At 57.4% G+C, this 14,612-nt stretch overlaps 2 protein-coding genes across 2 annotated transcripts in view; one reads left to right on the top strand and one right to left on the bottom strand.

The window, feature by feature from the left end:
- Positions 1–5,522, top strand: part of PDXK (pyridoxal kinase) — a 30,584-nt gene extending 25,062 nt beyond the window's left edge. Inside the window, exon 11 of the mRNA XM_022596634.2 lies at positions 167–5,522. Within this exon, the coding sequence (XP_022452342.1) occupies positions 167–279 (113 nt within the window). The 3' untranslated portion in view covers positions 280–5,522. The remainder of the gene's footprint in view (positions 1–166) is intronic.
- Positions 5,523–8,279: 2,757 nt separating this feature from the next.
- CSTB (cystatin B) lies at positions 8,280–12,398 on the bottom strand. Its single transcript, XM_022596963.3, has 3 exons — positions 12,015–12,398; positions 9,017–9,115; positions 8,280–8,593 (listed from the first exon to the last, which is right to left on the bottom strand). Exons 1-3 carry the CDS (start codon positions 12,078–12,080, stop codon positions 8,465–8,467), a joined length of 294 nt encoding a protein of 97 aa, XP_022452671.1. The 5' UTR covers positions 12,081–12,398; the 3' UTR covers positions 8,280–8,464.
- Positions 12,399–14,612: the final 2,214 nt, after the last annotated feature.

Below are 14,612 nucleotides of genomic sequence, written 5' to 3'. Positions count from 1 at the left end.
TAGGGCTGGGGCAGGGGGCAGCGTTGTGGAGCTCCCTGCTGAGATGGGAACTCAGGGGTGATCCAGAGCATTGGGGGCTCTCACAAGGGCGAGGGAAGGACGAGACAGATCCGGGATAACTTCCGCTGGCTCTGTTCCCATCATTAATGCTCTGCCTGTTCTGCAGCCAGGGCTGGGGAAGGACTGAAGCCCAGCCCGGCCCAGCTGGAGCTGAGGATGGTCCAGAGCAAGAAGGACATCGAGAACCCGGAGATCGTCGTCCAAGCCACGGTGCTGTGAGGGCCGTGCGAACCCGCCTCCTTAACGCCCAGCGTTAGGTGTCTCTGTTTCCGTCCTTGTGAAAAATGTAATGTCTGCCTTAGAGCTGTGACCGAAACTTGATATTTTTTTCTTCTTTCATGAGTGTCCAGCATCCACTGATCTTCGTTGTGAAAATGTGCTGGTCGTGCTTTTTAAAAATAACAAAGTGATCACAGAAATTTGTAGTTCAGGACCCCAGCTCCCCTCCCACAAGGCTCCTGGAAAACCAGCTCCGTGTTTACGTCTCGAGGGCGTCCTCCCCAGGCTGGCTTGGGGTACATGGTGTACCCCCATCCTTCGTGCAAGACCCAGGGAGGCCCCTGTGTCTGCATTTCTGAGAGCGAGTCGGGGCTTAGTGTTCATGTCCAGAAAAATGATGCCAAATGTCTTTATTCTGGGTCCGACCACACCTTCTGTGTTCCTGCTTCAGAACTTTTTGCCTCTTACTTTGCTGCAGGGTAGGCCCCTGGGGGTTTCAGATTCTCCCCTTCTGTTCACGGTGTGGACGGGCTCCTGCAGCTCACATGCACAGACGCTGCACAGTCACTTTGGCGGGGACCTTCTCAGGGCCCCGAAAACCTGCCCGTCTCGCGCGTGTCGGGGGACTGCCTTGTAACTCGGAGCGTCTCTAGGGACTGCCTGGGCGACAGGACAGAAGCTGGTACGCGGCCGAGCGCGCCTGTGGGGAGATCCCTGTGTCGGGCTCCTTTTGGAGAAGTCACCCAGTTTAGGGCAGAACGGGTCAGGTGCTGTGTGTCTGCCACCTACAGCTGGTGACAACCGTGTCGTGTCACCGTGTCAGTGTGCAGGTACAGAGGGCAGGGGTGGGCTCCTGCCCCACCCCCCGTTGGTGTGCTTAACCCCACCGGCCAGTTATCTGACCCCCATCCCCCATTCCCCCCGCAGCCCCGCAGTCCCGCGTCCTGTGCCAGCCAGGTGCCCGGAAGCGAGAGGCTTCCCGGGGCCCCCGCAGCTCCGCCCCTCCCCACAGCGGGCAGGGGCAGAGCTTCACAGCAGCGGCTGTCAGGCACCTCGGGCTGGGGCAGCGCCAGCCGTGGCGCAGGCCCTGTCACCAGTCCAGCCGGCCGCTGCGGGGGTGACCTCCCTGGCCCCACTTTACCCAGAATTTTGAGGACCCCCAGGCACGGATGCAGGCGGGGTTGCCCATCCTCAGCACCCGCCCCGACTCTGGGGGCTGCAGAGGTTTGCATCTCTCAGGAGCCCACAGTCTGGAGGGGAGCAGGGAGGCTGCAGGATGTTGGGGCCTGGATGTGGTCCCTGGGGAAGCAGGCTCTCCTAGGGCAGCCCTTGTCCCCGACCCCCAGCCTCGCCCCACAGGCAGGCCCTCTCCTGGAGCCTCCACCCTCGTCTGGCTGTGCCCACGTCTCTAGGACTCTGGCCGCCTCGGTACTGCCTTCTGCCCTTTGTTGGAAATGCCCCCGGACGAAGGCTGGCCAGTCTCCACTGGACTCTCTGTACCCCCTCCTTTTCTTTCTTCCCCACTCCGCTCACATTCCAAATGTCGTCACTCTTAGGCGTTAGTGCCTGCACGCAGGGTGGGGGGCCTCAGCTCCCCTCAGCGGCCGGTGGGTCGGGGCGTCTGTGTCCCTGTCATGTTTCCTGGTCCCTGCAGGGCCCGCTGGTCCAGGAGGAAGGGGAAGCCTGTGGCCTGGTGGGGGACAGCCCCCCAGCAGGGCAGCCCAGGGACCAGCCATAGTCCCCCAGGGTCCTGGGCCTCTGCAGAGCCTTTAATGGAAAATACTGTCGCTGCCAAATAGAGCTGGGGAGACGGCCACACCGCCAGCCAGCGGGAAATCTCCATTTTCTTCTCTTTCCTTGTTCTTTTTTTTAAACCTTGGAGAACAAGTGTAAGACTAGGGAAGGAGCCAGAGTATCTCCTCTCTTCAATGAGACGGTGAAGACGCGCGCTGCAAACATGGTGCTGGGGGTCGTGGCTTGTTCTGTGTGCACCATGAACTTGAAGGAAATGCACTCTGGTTCTTTAAGTTTTATGTCAGAGTCCTGGCCCCCGCAGTGGGTTTTACCCTCAATTCTTGATATCGTACATAGAACGATGAGAATTGTTCCTCCCGTAAAATCATGAACTCTTCTATGAACTCTTCTATCTCCTCCAGCCATCTGGAGAGCTGTGGCCTGAACCCCCTGTCCTAAGAGAAGGAGATCGAGGCTCCAGAACCTTAGATTCTGTGGGAAAGCACATTCGACCTCCCCACCCGAGCGGAGTGTACTTTTTGTCGTGATGTTGCTGAACCTGTGTATCTCGGGCTCGTTTCTGCTGGGACCTAGTCCATCTGTCACGATGACAGCAGAGGCCCCCGGTTGTCTCTGTTCAGAATTTCCCATCTAGAAGTTATCCATGGCAGTCGCAGTGGGTTTTGATACAGTTTAGGTCCAAGTTAGAATTAACCTTTTTTTTTTATATTCCCTTTCCACAGTTTAGTAACATGGAAAATAATCATTTATTTTAAGATGAGAGATATATTGGCCCTGAATTGCTTGCTTATTACCAGAGTGTAGATTTCAGACCTTCTCCTGGAGACCTTAAAGATGGATTCCAAAATACGGTCCTTGTTTTTTAACCAGTCTTGAATCATTGCCAAGTCCCGCAAAGGTAACCAGGTTAGTCTGCTCTGCTTTTGCCGTGCAGGCCAGTAGGGGTAGAGCAACGATGCTTTGCTTGTTGTCCTGCCCTCAAACTGTTAGGACCAGTCTTCAGAGTATGTTTCGTTTTGCAGTGGCCGAGCCTGGCTTGGCGCTTCTGACCTCATCGCTTGAACCTCACGTTCACTCATCAGTTGAAAGGCAGAGAAGAGGGGGGACGGTGTTCCGTCTGGAGGCCGCTGGACCCCCAGTGTGCACACGCCCTCTCAGGACCACCTGCCTGCGGCGGCGGGGCCCGTGTCTGTGAATCAATACCCGTGACCACGGGGCTGGGCTGTGCTCCACTCTGGCGCCAGAATCACCCGGAATCCCTGCCTTGGCCACCTGCCTGGTCTCAGGCCTCATTCACACATGTCTCCCCATGGGGCAGGGGTTGGCTCAGCCCCCAGCACCTGCCTGGGCCGGAAGGAGGGCAATTGTGAGCGAGCGGAGTGGGTTATGTGCCAGCAGGGATGCGGTGAATGTGGTCCGTCCTGGCTTTCTGAGTGGGTGGGAGCCACGTGGCCCCCGGACTCACTTCTCAGATCCTGAGCCCACCCGTTTCCATTCCATGCCAGGCTGCAGGGGGCTTTCCTTCACATCACCTCGTGTGGTTCTTTGCGTCGGGACCCCCTGGAGAGCTGCTCCCGTGTCTATAGAGGGAGCACGTCAGTTGGTGGGCACTCGCGGGGAGGCGGCTCTGGGAGCCCAGGTCCACGGCCCTAGGCCAGGAAGCCTTGAACTTGGGCCTGTTGGTCAGGATGCACATCCACCCAGGAGACCCTTCCATGTTCTCCAGGTCGGCCCATGGGCGTCGGTCAGGCTGGGCCCCCGCAGAGCAGGGATCGGGCACCGCCCGCACAAGGGTGGCCTTGGAGCTGTGTGCAGAGCTGGTGTACCCTCGCGTGTGTTTGCTTCTGCAGCCGACAGTGTCATGAACTCCTGCCTGTTTTTACAGACAGCGCTGTGGTTTCAGAATCTAGTCACGCGCCTCCGGCCTCTGCCAGAAGGGGGCGACGAGGGCAGAGGTCCCTGCCCCCTCCCTGGTAGGTGACACACTGCAGCTGCCCTTCTAGGGGCTTTTTCTTTGGGGCATTAGTCTTTCCTGTCCGGTGACTGGAACCAGGCTTTGTAGTCTGTCTGCACGGCACGGGGAGGAGGCCCGTGAACGTGTCCCGCTGCCGTGTGGCCTGGGGCCCTAGTTCCTAAAACTGAGCTCTCCCGTAGCTGTCTTCCCGCGGACTCCTACAGTTCATTCTTGGTTCAGAACGTTTCCTGTTCTTAATGTGCAAAGGCACCGATTAAGAAACGATGTCTTACAAACCACATTCCTGCCTTTAGTTAGAGGTTTGCGCTCACGACGCGGTGTGTTCGTTCGGTCATTCGATGAGTAATCTTAGGTCTGACTTACAGACTGTTTTACAACTTTGGAAAGTTCTTCCTAGAATTTTCTTTTTAACTTCTGGCAGAGTAAACAGGTGTGTTTAAAGCTTTCCACTGTCGGAGCTGAGCAGAGCCCTGTGCTCAGAGCGGGAGACCCTGTGTCCATCTCTGACCTTCAGGGAGGGGCCCCAAGCTCCAGGGTTGCAGTGAAGGAAGCTCCCAGCCCCACATCAGCACAGGGCAGGTCCCCGGTCTCCTGCAGCAGGAAACCCGTTCTAGGAGGACATACCTTTGTGAGGCCACGGGCCACTCACCCTGGCCTGGGGCATCACTGCCCTGCAAGGGCCAGGACTGGGCAGACAGAGGGGAGGGCACGCCGCCCTAGGCCCCTGTGCTTGGGAAGCCCCCAGGCAGGCCTTACTCCTTGTGCGTCCGAGGATGCAGAGCTGGGCACCCTCCCTCGTGCTCTTCTGAGCCGGAGCCGGGTCAGTGGGTTTTGGACCACTAGTTGCTTTCTCACCGAGGACCCAGGTTCTGGTACAAGGAGGGTGGGGTGTAGGGCATGGTGGGGGGTCGGGACAGAAAGGGGGGATCAGTAAGCCTGGCAGCAACCCCCCCAGTGTGCCCCAAAACTCCAGCCTTAGTGCATTCCTGCAAAATATCTGGGACTGTCATCTTGATGATGGGAGGTGTAGATGTTGATATATGGGGAAACGGAAGTGAAGTCTTAATTTACCCCATGCAGCCCCTGAAGGATAAGAAGGATGTGGGTGGCGTTTTGAATGTTTTGAGATTTAGCTGCATACTTTCTGATTTAGAATTTTCGTTGGGATTTCCCCCAACAGTTGCAAAACTGGACCCCCTGGAGGACTGAGGCACTGACTCAGGCCAGTCGACGCCAACCCAGTCCTTCCCTAACTGAGCTCAGATTCTGAGGGCTTCTCGGGGGAAGCGATGCAGCCTTGGGACACAGCTCGATCCCGGCTGCAAGTTGGCGGGGGGCGGGGGGTCTCTGTGTTTCTGGCAGTGGTTTTACTAGCCCCGTGCTCTACCAGCCCCACCTGTGCGCGTGTGGATGTGTTTTAAACGTAAAACTCGTTCCAGTGCTATAGAGGCCGTGTCTGTCTGTACTGGTCTTACTGACTTATAATTATCACAAATAAATATTTTCATGGTGATTGTGTTGAAGTGTGATTTCTTTTTTCCAGAGGAGCTCCCTTCTGTGAACTAGGACCTAAAGCTGTGTTAAACAGCCAGCCAAGCAGCGGTTACTGCTGGGGACGGAGGGCAGCCGATTCCCTTGGGGAAGGACCTAACATCCCTCTTTCGGGAAAGGACCTGCACTGTCCTGCCCGCCATGGCCAGATGCCCTCTCCTGCTCTGTTCTCTGCCCTGGGAGGGCTGGTTTGGATGCTCTGGGCAGGGGGCTCCAGGTGGGCTTCCCGCAGGATTGGGCTCCCTTTCCCGGCCCCTCCCTGCCCGGTTCTGAGGACCAGCTTCAGTCACTGACCAGCTGCTCCCGGCTTCCTTCACACCTGGGTGGTGACAGCGCTGGTCCTGTGAGCCCGGCAGGTACCTGCTCTCCCCAGGATCAGCCCACATCTCTGTAAATAAGTCCTTAGGTCGCCTCCGGGCAGCACCTGGCCCTGCTGGACAGGCAGGGAGGGGTGGGGGAGGACGCGGGATCCTGTCCCAAGTGCCTCTGACTCGACCTCTCAGATCCGCTTCTGCCAACCCTGTGCTGCTCTGCTCGCCAGCAAGGCCCTCCTGGCGCGGACTCCGCCTCCTGGTGACAGTCTCCTGTGGCTGCTGTGACACGTTCCCACTAGTTGAGGAGCTTAAAGCAACACAGATGTATTCTTTCACCGTCTGGAGGTCAGATGTCTGAAAATGGTGGGCAGAGCTGGCTCCTGCCGCAGGCTCCGGAGAGACTCTTCCCTGCCTGCCTTTTCCAGCTCTGGAGGCACCTGTGTTCCTTGGCTCGTGGCCCCTCCTCCACCTTCAGTCTCTCTGACACTGACTCTCCTGCCTCCCCCTCATGGGGACCCTGTGATGACGCTGGGCCCACCGGCTATGCCAAGACCATCTCCCCATCTTAAGACCCTTAGCTTAATCACATCTGCCAAGTCCCTTTTGCTGTACAAGGTAACATCCACAGGTTTCGGGCACTGGGACACGTGTTGTATGGAACTTTCCAGGGGCCTCTGGGATCTCAGCCACACAGCGTCGTCCTATCTGTAACTCTGCCTAAGTTGGGACACTGAAGAAATTCCCCATGAGGTGCACACTCGGGCCGGCCCCTGCGGCGGTCTGAACCTGCACAAGGCTGTCCCAGGCCCCCGCGGCGGTCTGAACCTGCACAAAGCTGTCCCAGGCCCCCTCCATGGTGTTGCTCTGCTTTCCCTGGAGTGTGGCTGTCATCCATGACCTTGGGGTATGGGGTAAGGGGGATGGGGGAGAGGAAGGGAGAGGAGAGTAGGCCCTTTCCTCCCTCTTCCATCCATCCCTTCCCCCACTGCTAAAGATTTATTCAGATATAATTCACATTCCACGCAGTTTGCCCACTTTGAGTGTAGAATTCAGGGTCTCATTATAAAGGTAGCACCCTTGAAAAGGATGCTAAATTTAGCTTTGACTGGTGTCTCCCCCAAAATCAATGGTGTCCTCCAATAAGTCAGGGCCACCAGAACCTCAGAATGTGACCTTATTTGGAAATAGGATCTTTGCAGATGTACTAGTTGAGGTCACACTGCGTTAGGGTGGACCTAAATCTGGTAACTGGGGTCCTGGGGGGATGAGGAGGGATACAGACACACAGAGGCAGACGCGCGATGCAGCCACAAGCCCAGGGACGCCTGGGGCCTGGCAGCCCTGGGAAACCAAGAAAATGGGTTGCGTTGAAAGTAGGGTCCTTAAAGGGGAGGAGTGGGCCCTGAGGCCTGGGATAGGGCCGTTTGGAAGGACACGTCTGAGGATCTTGAACTAATTCCTCCAGATGCCCAGCAGCCCACCACACTCGTCTTGGCTGAAAATCAGCTCCCGCACCTGGAGACCAAGCAACAGCCACACACCTGAGGCAGGTGCCTCACAGACCGACACTCTTCCCTTCCAGATGCACCTCTACCACCTCTGGAGCTCCAGGCCAGTCACCAGCCAGGTCTCAGCCAAGCGGAGAGGGAAGCATAGGCCTGAGCGGCCAGGAATGCCCTACATGCCCAGGAAGTGCAGGACTGGCTCCTGGGTGCCGGCGGCCATGGGGAGCGTCAGGTGGGCAGGGGTCTCAGGGGTGGGAGACGGTGCAGACCATGTGCAGCCCAGAGGCTGAGCTCGCAACGGCCTTGCAGGCTGATGGCGCTCGGCGGTACCTGCAGGGTTACCACCTCTCCTGCCCACACCTGACCATCTCTATACCAGAGCCAGAAATGTGCCAGTGTGTCTGAGGACATCTCGAGCTAATGCTCTAGAATCGGATTTGCTGAAAAAAATGTATTCGCGTATTTATGTATTTATTCATTTTTGGCCGCGCCATGCAGCTTGCGAGATCTTAATTCCCCAACCGGGATTGACCCTTGCGCTCGGCAGCGAAGGCCCGGAGTCCTAACCACTGGACTGCCAGGGAATTCCCTCAAATCTTGTATTTTAGAGACAGGATAGAGTCACAGCAACGGAGGCGTGTGGAGCTGCGGTTAGAACACAGGCTCCTGGAATCCTGGGTCTACAGCCCGCCTGCTGTGACCTGGGCATCCCCCACCCCTGCTCAGCCGCTCAGGGGGAGGGGTCTCAGGCCGCACGAGGCCCAGCGGGGGCTCCACCCTGGACAGCTCTCACCTCGTGACACCTCTCTACTGTGATTACGGCTTCAGATGAAGAAAAAACCCCAAAACAGAAAATTTGTGAACACTGAAAAAATACATACATTTAAAGATAACACAAGCCCTGCTTGAAAGTAATTTACTTAAGATCATTGACTGGGAGAAAAAAATGAACACAATGAAAATGAGGAATAGAGACACCGGAGAGGTGCATCCCCCCCCACCCCGAGTGGCACCGTGTGAGGTCCCAGACACAGGTTGGCAGTGGAGAGACCCACATGGGTGACGGGCTCTGTGCAAAATCGGGACTAGAAGTAGGTCAGCTCGTCGTGTCTGCCTTTGTGGGTCTGGTAGCTGGCCAAGGCCAAGGGCTTGTTCTCATGTGGGAGGCTTTCAAATACTCGAATGTGCACGAAGTTATCATCGTCCACTTGAACCTGGAAAGAGAGTCCAGTGAGGGGCGGGTGTGGCCTCTGACCCCCTGCTCCACTGGCCTCGGCTGGACTGGGAGAAAGGCCCTGGGTGCCAGGAGGCCATGTCCCTTCAGGTGACCAGCGACTGGGCTGAGGACATTCCCACCTTCCTCCATCGAGTGCAGGGGACGCCCTCATTGCCCCAGCCAGCACCCGGCACCCACACTCACTCCATCAGAGCCCCGAGTCCCCGAAAGCCTCGGTCCTCCCCTCCAGGAGGCTGTGCGCACACGTGCGCACACACACACACACACACGCGTGCTCATTTTAGATGGCCAGCAACCCCCTGAAGCTGGGGGCTGCCACTCGACCCTCTTAAGCACCCCTGCCCAGGCACCTAGGCGCCCCCAATTCAGGCCAGACCCTCCGAAGAGGCTGACATCCCACCTTGATGAAGAAGACCCTCCCGGCGACCACCTGGCTCTTGAACTCCACAGCCTTGAACATCGGGAACTTCTTCTCCTTCTCTTCCAGCTGGGCCCTCACCTGGGGGAGGAGAGAACGGAGAGACACGTGCACTTACTTGAATTAAGTGTCACGGCTGAATTCTGATGCCGGCCCTCTACAGACTTTCTATAACACGACTGTTCTTCACAACTGAGCAGACACATTAAATTGTCAGCTCTGATGAGAAAGTATAGAAAACAGCTCTCTAATTCTGCCGAGTTTCAACGGTACTATTTCTCTGTATCATTTTCCCTTTCTTTTCCAGGCATGGAATAGTTTGATATTTTCATCGTCACGACAACGTATGTAAGTTCATACCCTGTTTTTCTCTTTTACTTAACACACAGTTCATTGCAAAGAGTATATATAGTTTTTTAATTACTCTTTTAAACTCTTTTTTTTTAATTTTAATTTTTGCTGCATCGGGTCTCAGTTGCCGAACGTGGGCTCTCCCTTGCGGCGTGCGGGCTCAGGAGCTGTGGCACACAGGCTCAGTAGTTGTGGCATGTGGGCTTAGTTGCTCTGCGGCATGTGGGATCTTAGTTCCCTGACCAGGGCTCAAACCTGCGTCCCCTGCATTGGAAGCAGGATTCCTGACCACTGGACCACCAGGGAAGTTCCTAATTACACTTTTATTTGTTTATTTTTAAAGAAATTGTATTTATTTCTTTCTTTTTGCCTGCGTTGGGCCTTCATTGCTGCTTGCGGGCTTTCTCTAGTTGCAGCGAGTGGGGGCTACTCTTCGTTGCGGAGCACGGCCTCTAGGCACGCGGGCTTCAGTAGCTGTGTCACGCAGGCTTCAGTATTGTGGCACACAGGCTCAGTAGTTGTGGCGCACGGGCTTAGTTGCTCCGCGGCATGTCGACCTTCCCAGACCAGGGATTGAACCTGTGTCCCCTAAACTGGCAGGAGGATTTTTAACCACTGCACCACCATGGAAGTCCCTAATTACTCTTTTAAAATCGAAAGCTAAAACAGTTAAAAACGTTAAACTAAATTTAATATTAAATTTAATCTTCCGTCTTCTAGATGTGCCTTAATTCTCTCAAGAATTCCCAATTTCTTGTGTGACAGATAATGCAGGAGATAACACACTTTTGCAGGGAAAACGCTTTGCTGCATTTTTACATGAATTCTCTAGGATGCAGTGCCTTTGGGCGAAGGCTGTCCCTGATCCTTGGTGTCAGACGGTAATCACACTTTCCGATGAGTCCTGTTTTCCAGGGTCTTGGCCTTTTGGGAACCAAGCATTCTGATGGAGGAAGTGGGGAGCATGTTGTTCTGTCTTGACTTTAAAACCTAATCTAGTTTCAAAGTGCTCCGGCTGCTCTCTGGGTTACCGGCAGGCACTAGAGTGCGCTGACTCTGCACTGCAGTCACAGGACCAGTCCTAGAGGGTCGGAGGATTTCACTGAAGCCTGGAAGCATGCTACTTTGGGAGCTGAGGGGGTCACCGCCACACATGCCAGCGAGTCCCTGTGGCAAAGGCCTTCAGGGAGGGGGGCTCCCTGTGGATAAGGTGGGCAGAAAGGACAGGAGGGAGGGTCAGGAAGTGAGAAAGCGGGCCGCCTTCTCTCCACGCAGCTGCCACGGCTCCCACGGCGGTGCGCGTGTCCCCTGGGGCTGGCGCCCACCTGCGTCTGAACACTCCCCCGTGGGGCCCTTCTTCCTGCCAGGTGCCTGCCAGGTCTGCAGGGAACTGACCCTGCAGACAGTTTACAAGACCAGGGGGGTGAGTGACACCCACAGACCCTCCTGGGAGTCTGAGATGGAATCATCTCTCTCTCTGCTTCAGGGGGGCTTGCACAGAGCCCCCGCCCTGTGCAAGGACTGATTGGCTTGAGAAAACCCTACAGGAGGTGGCGGAACAGAGCATGTGCAGGCAGCGAATGCCAGGCCACGGCCTGAGGGACGGCAGGTCACTGACACCGCTGCCTGCCGGCCAGGAGAAAGATGAACTGGGCTGTAGCCAGGAGGTGTGCAGAAGGCCCCGGGTCACTTAGGAAGCTGCCAGTTCCTGGCCCTGAGGGGACCAGGTGGGGCAGAGGGCCAGGGAGGGCCCTAGGACAGGGCTGGAGGGGACGGGGGCGGAGTGCAGCACCGCGACGTCCTTCTGACCCAGGCCGGTCTGTGGCCTCTGATCTTCTCATGTGCAGCCCAGACTGTCCCAAAAGCGTCAGTACAAAGGGCCACCAGATGGTGCCCATGCCCCTCACAGAGACCACCCAGCACAAAGGCAGCCTCCTTGTTCCCAGGGGCAGTGAGAACGGTCCACTGACATATCACTTTCAAGGAACTGACCCCAAATGAAGGGGCCCTTTGAGACAGTAACTCTTCCCTACCAAGTGAGCTGACACACATTTAAAGTTCACATGACAAGCGGGGAATTCTCAGGCCCGGAAAACCACGAAGAGGCGGGAAGGAGTCTTGCTTGTCGAGAGCCGACTTTGCTGACACACGAGGATAGGCAGGGCAGGCCCGGCTCCTCCCACCCTCACCTGATCCTTGGGTGCAGGTGCCTTCCTCGGAACCCGGCCCGACAGCTGCCCAGGGTCCGAACCAGGCTCTGCCTCCGTGACCCAGGCTGGACTTCATTTCGAAGCTGTTCATTTGGAGAGAACCTCAAACGTACACGAAAGTGCTAGAATAACAGCCTAAGTCTAAGACGCCTGTGGACCCTGTCCCCGGACTCACTCAGGGTTACTTCACCCCTCCTACTGTACCATTTACTAAGTGCTTTTCCCCAACGGGCACGTCGCGGCCCTACCCCTGTGGACACCTCCGCTCGCGGGTGCGCTTCCCAGGCGGGGAGGGGCATCGGCCTGCGCCCAGCCCGGCCCACGGCGGGATGCGCTCGGGCGCACCGCCTCTGTCCCGGCGGCGATGCCTACGGACTGCCCGGGCCCCCAGGACCACATCCGCCCCCCGGGGCCCTGACCTGGTCGGCGATGGCCTGGGTGTCGGCCGTGGCCGGCTGCGTGGGGGTGGGCGCGCCGCACATCATCTCGGCGGCGGGCGGGGCGGGCGGGCACGGACACCAGGCGGCGGTCACTCAGGAGCGGCGGACGCGCACGAGTACCGAACTCTGGCGGAAGCAGCTGACAGAAATCAAGCCGCCGGACCTGGCGCGGCGGTCACGTGACGCGCGGGCGGAACCACGGCGCGCGGCTGGGGGGAATCCGGGACCGGAAATGGGGTGCCGGGCGCCCGGGACGGGAATGGGGCGCGGGGCGTCCTGGTAGGGATGCGCCGTGGGCGGGAGCAGGCCGCAGCCTGGGACCCCCGGCAGGCACCTTCTCGGGACGAAGCGTCGTGTGCTGTAGGGCTGGCCCCTCTCCCTGGGTTTGGTGTCAGCCACCCCCGTCGGCTGAGTCAGAGGGCGGGATGGGGGCGCGGCCGCAGGACTCGGGAAGAGGGTGGGTGGGGCCCTGCCGGATGTGGGTGGGAGTGCGGGCGCGGTCCGCAGGTTCCCGGGAAGGGTGGTGCTCCGGCTCTCGCGGTGGCTGGGCGGGCGCTGCCCCGGGCACTGCCCTGCGGGGAACCTCGGGGGTACCGGCCCGGTGCGGGGCAGGGCGCGGGGCGGAGTTGGCCCATCCTGACTCCTCCCTGGCCTCCCGGACCACACAGTGCCCCCAGACCCCACTGTCCTGTCTTGGTCTCCGGGTCCCCACAGTTTGACCCACTGCGTGAGATGACAGTAGTGGGTCCTGAAACGACAGGGGCGTTTGGGGTCCGGAGAGCAGCGGGCAGCTGGACCGAGGGCGGAGGGGAGAGAAGCCCCCGCCCAGCGCGGGAGCTGGGGGAGCTGGGGGTGCTGGGGGAGAGGGGCAGGGGCGGGCTGGCAGGCCCTCCCTCCCGCGGGCATCTGCCTGCCTGGCGCCCCTCATCCCATGGCCCGGCCCAGCACCCCACCTGGGCTGGCCTGTCATGTGGGCTGCTGTGAACATCATGGGCCTGTGACCCGGGGACACAGTGAAGGGCTGACGTGGGTGGACGGAAGAGGCACAAAGGAGTCCAGTGATGGGGAGGCGATGACTCCCAGGGTCTCAGGCTGGGGTGGGGTCAGGTGGATGGAGTTAGTTAAGGGCTTGGTTCTGACGGGGTTTGGTTTGGGATTGAGACATCCCGGGATGAGAAATTTCAACATCCTGGGAAGGGAAGGGTCCCCGTCATACTGGGGCAGGGTGGGGCCTGTGCTGGGAGCTGTCTGGACAGGACTGGCCTTTCAGAAAGATCCAGCCGCCCCCCACCCGACAGGACTGCACCTCGGTGGCACTGGGCCTCTCCCATCACTGGGTGCTGACTCTGCAGGCAGAGGCCCAGCCTCGCCTTCTGGCGGGCCCAGTGGGAGTGGCCCGTGAGCGAGTGTGTGGGGAGGTGAGCCTTTCTGGTACTTTCTAGGGCAGAGCCTGGTCTGTAAGTTCAGGGAAGCATGGAGGTCGTGTGTGATTGAGCCCTGGGGGGAGGGGGAGGAGAGACTGACACCCATCAAAGGCCCAAGCACAGAAAGCCAAACCCTGACAGCGAGGTTTGCAGCAAAGTAAGGCTTCCAAGCAAGGGAGGAGGGAAGCCTCAGATCCACTCCTCATTGGTCTGAGTTGGCAGTTTTTATTTTTCTTAATTGATCATTTGCATTTAATGAGAAGAAAGAACTATTCATTGAAAGACATATTTACGAGAATGAAAAAACAAACCACCCACTGGGATAAATATTCTCATTACACATATCTGACAATATATCAATAACTCCTACCAATGAATAAATCAAAGATCATTAAAAATAGGCAGCGTACTTGAACTGGCACTTCCAATTCACATTTAGAAAAATTGAGCTCACAGTTTTTAAAGGGGAAGGACAGAGGAGGTGTGCCATCTGAGTCATCTGCCGTCTACGTGTCTGGTCTGGTGATGTGTGACTCCGGAGTCTGTGTCAACACACTCAGTAAAGGTCATCTCGCCCTGGAAGATGACTCAGAACAGCACATAACCAGCGACGCTTCTTGGAACGCCGTGGCTCCAAGCCTCTGACCTTCACTACTCCTTACTGATTAGGCAAAAATGTGATCAAACAGGTATGGGCTAGGACAAGAGGGAAAAACAAGAACAGACACCCGAGCATGAGTGTTAATTATAAACCAGTCACAGGACTGGGTTTCAAGACTCCCACAATTCATAATTGAACAAATGAATGAATGAGAGACAGATGTGACCCCATAAAAATGGAAAACTCCTCTGTGTCAAAAACAAAGCATCAGAAAATAACGACCCAGAAGGGCAAGGCAGGCGGTTCTGTGGCTTTTGTCATCCTGCAGCTCGGGGCAGTGGCGGGGGGCACCTTGAGGCGCCTCGTTACCCCTGACCCTCTGTCCCCGCTGGACCTGGGTCTGCAGGTGCTCACATTTTAGAACTAGGAGGGTAACACCTGTGGAAAGGCTTGTTTTTTCAGAGCGGGCGGTAGCAGGGGATCCACCACCATGACTTGGGTTTTGACAGAGACTCACAGGCAGGCAGAGGAGGGGGCGGCTTACACTAGAAA

This window comes from Delphinapterus leucas, chromosome 4 (assembly GCF_059928025.1).
Source record: "Delphinapterus leucas isolate spDelLeu-1000000601 "Yukka" chromosome 4, BTC_Dleu_Yukka2, whole genome shotgun sequence".
Lineage (NCBI taxonomy): Eukaryota > Metazoa > Chordata > Mammalia > Artiodactyla > Monodontidae > Delphinapterus > Delphinapterus leucas.
Note: the sequence above shows the minus strand (reverse complement) of the source record. Positions and strands in the feature narration are given on the sequence as shown.